The sequence below is a fragment of the Rhincodon typus genome, unplaced genomic scaffold, assembly GCF_021869965.1.
Source record: "Rhincodon typus isolate 14 unplaced genomic scaffold, sRhiTyp1.1 hic_rhity00003612, whole genome shotgun sequence".
Lineage (NCBI taxonomy): Eukaryota > Metazoa > Chordata > Chondrichthyes > Orectolobiformes > Rhincodontidae > Rhincodon > Rhincodon typus.
Genome location: NW_025969250.1, coordinates 14,002 through 16,240, shown reverse-complemented (window position 1 = coordinate 16,240; position 2,239 = coordinate 14,002). Strand labels below are relative to the sequence as shown.

Here is a 2,239-nt window from a genome sequence, read left to right as displayed (position 1 = left end):
TCTGAAGGATCCAGACCCGAAACGTCAGCCTTCCTGCTCCTCTGATGCTGCTTGGCCTGCTGTGTTCATCCAGCTCTACACCTTGTTATCTCAGATTCTCCAGCATCGGCAGTTCCTACTATCTCTACATGTGCATAGATGTTTCTGTTTGATTCTGCAATGTATCTCACTCATTGCTGATCAGGATCTCAACTTGTACATCTTCAGCCCTGTAGGTTAAAAGGTTGCAGAGCCCCTCGACCGTCTGCGCATATGTCCACTGCTGCCACCTGGTAAACAAAGAAAGGAAAGCGGATGCTGTAAATCAGAGACAGAGACAGAAACTGCTGTTAAGACTCACCAAGTCTAGCAGCATCTGTGGAGAGAGAACAGAGGATGGGTTTCGGATCCAGTGATCCTTCCTCACTGAGCTTGTTGCTGCTGCCACCTGGTGGCGGTGTGCGTGAAAGACCGCGCATGCTCAGTAGTACAGCAGCGCCGGGCCGTGGATCACGTGGTCCCAGGTGCCGCCGCAACGACGCTTATTGGGACCGCCATGTTGCTGCCGCCTGGCGGCGGTGTGTTTGCGAAGGAACGCGCGTGCTCAGTAATCCCGCAGCGAAGGGCCGTAGATCACGTGGTTACACGTGCTGTGGCCCCGCCCCTCCCTCAGCGGCCGCCATGTTGGTCGGCCCCGGCCGCTTGTGGCCGTTGTGTGTGTGTCGGCTGTTGAGGGTCCAGTGCGGGCGGCTGCGATGGCAGCAGCAGCAACACAGCGGGCCGAAAGAGCCTTCATCGGGTCGGAGAAGAGAAGAAGAACCATCCGGGAGAGGGGTCTGTTGGCGGCGGGAGAAGGTGATGGTGGAGGGGGATGTGCAGCCGCTCAGTCAGGAACCGGCTTCAAAAACAAAACAAGCAAAACACAGCCAGCTACGTCTCCCTGCTCCCTGTCCTATACCTCTCTCCGTGTTTTAAAACTGCTGATTGTATTGAGAGCTTTACACAGTCACCCATTCCCATGAGCTGCATCCACCCACACAGCCCCTTTACAACAAGTTAAACTGCAGCCTCAGAGACCTTCACCTGGCTCTTCATCTTCATGTAAAACGTTGCATTTCATGTCGAACAAAAAATGTTGCTTCCAGCCGCCGATTCTTTGACGTTTCGGTAATATCTGTTGATTACGTACCCACACCTCTTTGTTAAACACTAAATTGTTAAAAAAAAATGAAAAGTCTTCCCACCCACACCATACTTCTAATGTCAAAACCGTGGCCTAATTAATCATTCCTCTTCTCCATCAGGTGATGCAACGAATAGTCTATTTATCCTGCTGACCAGCAAATTGGCGGTATTGCACCGATAAAATTAAATTATAAGATTGGAATATTAGGATTTCTAACATAAAATTAATTAGTTTACCTTATGAAGTGAAAATGGGCAGTAAATGCACCACTGAAGAAAAATAATACTTCTAATAAGTTTTCAGAACTTACAGATCTTCATCTGGGTCTGCTTGCCTGTTTTCTCCCTTTTCAAACTGAAGAGCCATTTTTTGTCCAGAATTTTCATTTTTTCATGTAGTTTCATAAACCTTATCACAAAATTTGAAAAGATCCATCAAGGTAATATCTTGTTTTTTTCTGGTAGCAGTAACATCGTTAAATATAGAATTCTTTTTCTATTTAAAGCCAGGAGCCAACTGACTTGTAGGAAAGATTGGCTATGTCTTTTTAGATTTTTTTTTCTCCTTTTCTCTTTAATGTATAACCACAATTATTATTCTTTTGCAGGACAACTATGATCTGACCAAATTCCCTGTAGAAAATATTAGAAATTTCAGCATCATAGCACATGTAGACCATGGGAAAAGTACACTAGCAGATAGACTATTGGAAATAACAGGTATGTTGTATTTTGCATAACAATGCTAAATGTTATGTGAAAGCACGAGGAACGGTGGTGGTGTACCTGATGTGGGTGGAGAACTATTTGGCAAACAGGAAACAAACAAAAGGAATCAATGGGTCTTAATCCCAGTAGCAGATAGTGATCAGTGGGGTACTGTAGGAATCAGTAAACCCCAGCTACTCTCAATATATGTTAATGAATTAGATGAGGCAACTAAATGTAATATCTGAGATAACAAGGTGTAGAGCTGGATGAACACAGCAGGCCGAGCAGCATCAGAGGAGCAGGAAGGCTGACGTTTCGGATCCAGACCCTTCTTCTGAAGAAGGGTCGAGGCCCAAAACGTCAG

The 2,239-nt window shown here is 45.8% G+C and overlaps 1 protein-coding gene across 1 annotated transcript in view; it reads left to right on the top strand.

The window, feature by feature from the left end:
• Positions 1–614: 614 nt before the first annotated feature.
• LOC109910581 (translation factor GUF1, mitochondrial-like) overlaps positions 615–2,239 on the top strand; it is a gene marked incomplete at its 3' end in the record, with an annotated part of 15,502 nt that continues 13,877 nt past the window's right edge. Inside the window, exons 1-2 of the mRNA XM_048593701.1 lie at positions 615–834; positions 1,773–1,884. Of these exons, the coding sequence (XP_048449658.1) occupies positions 661–834; positions 1,773–1,884 (286 nt within the window). The remainder of the gene's footprint in view (positions 835–1,772; positions 1,885–2,239) is intronic.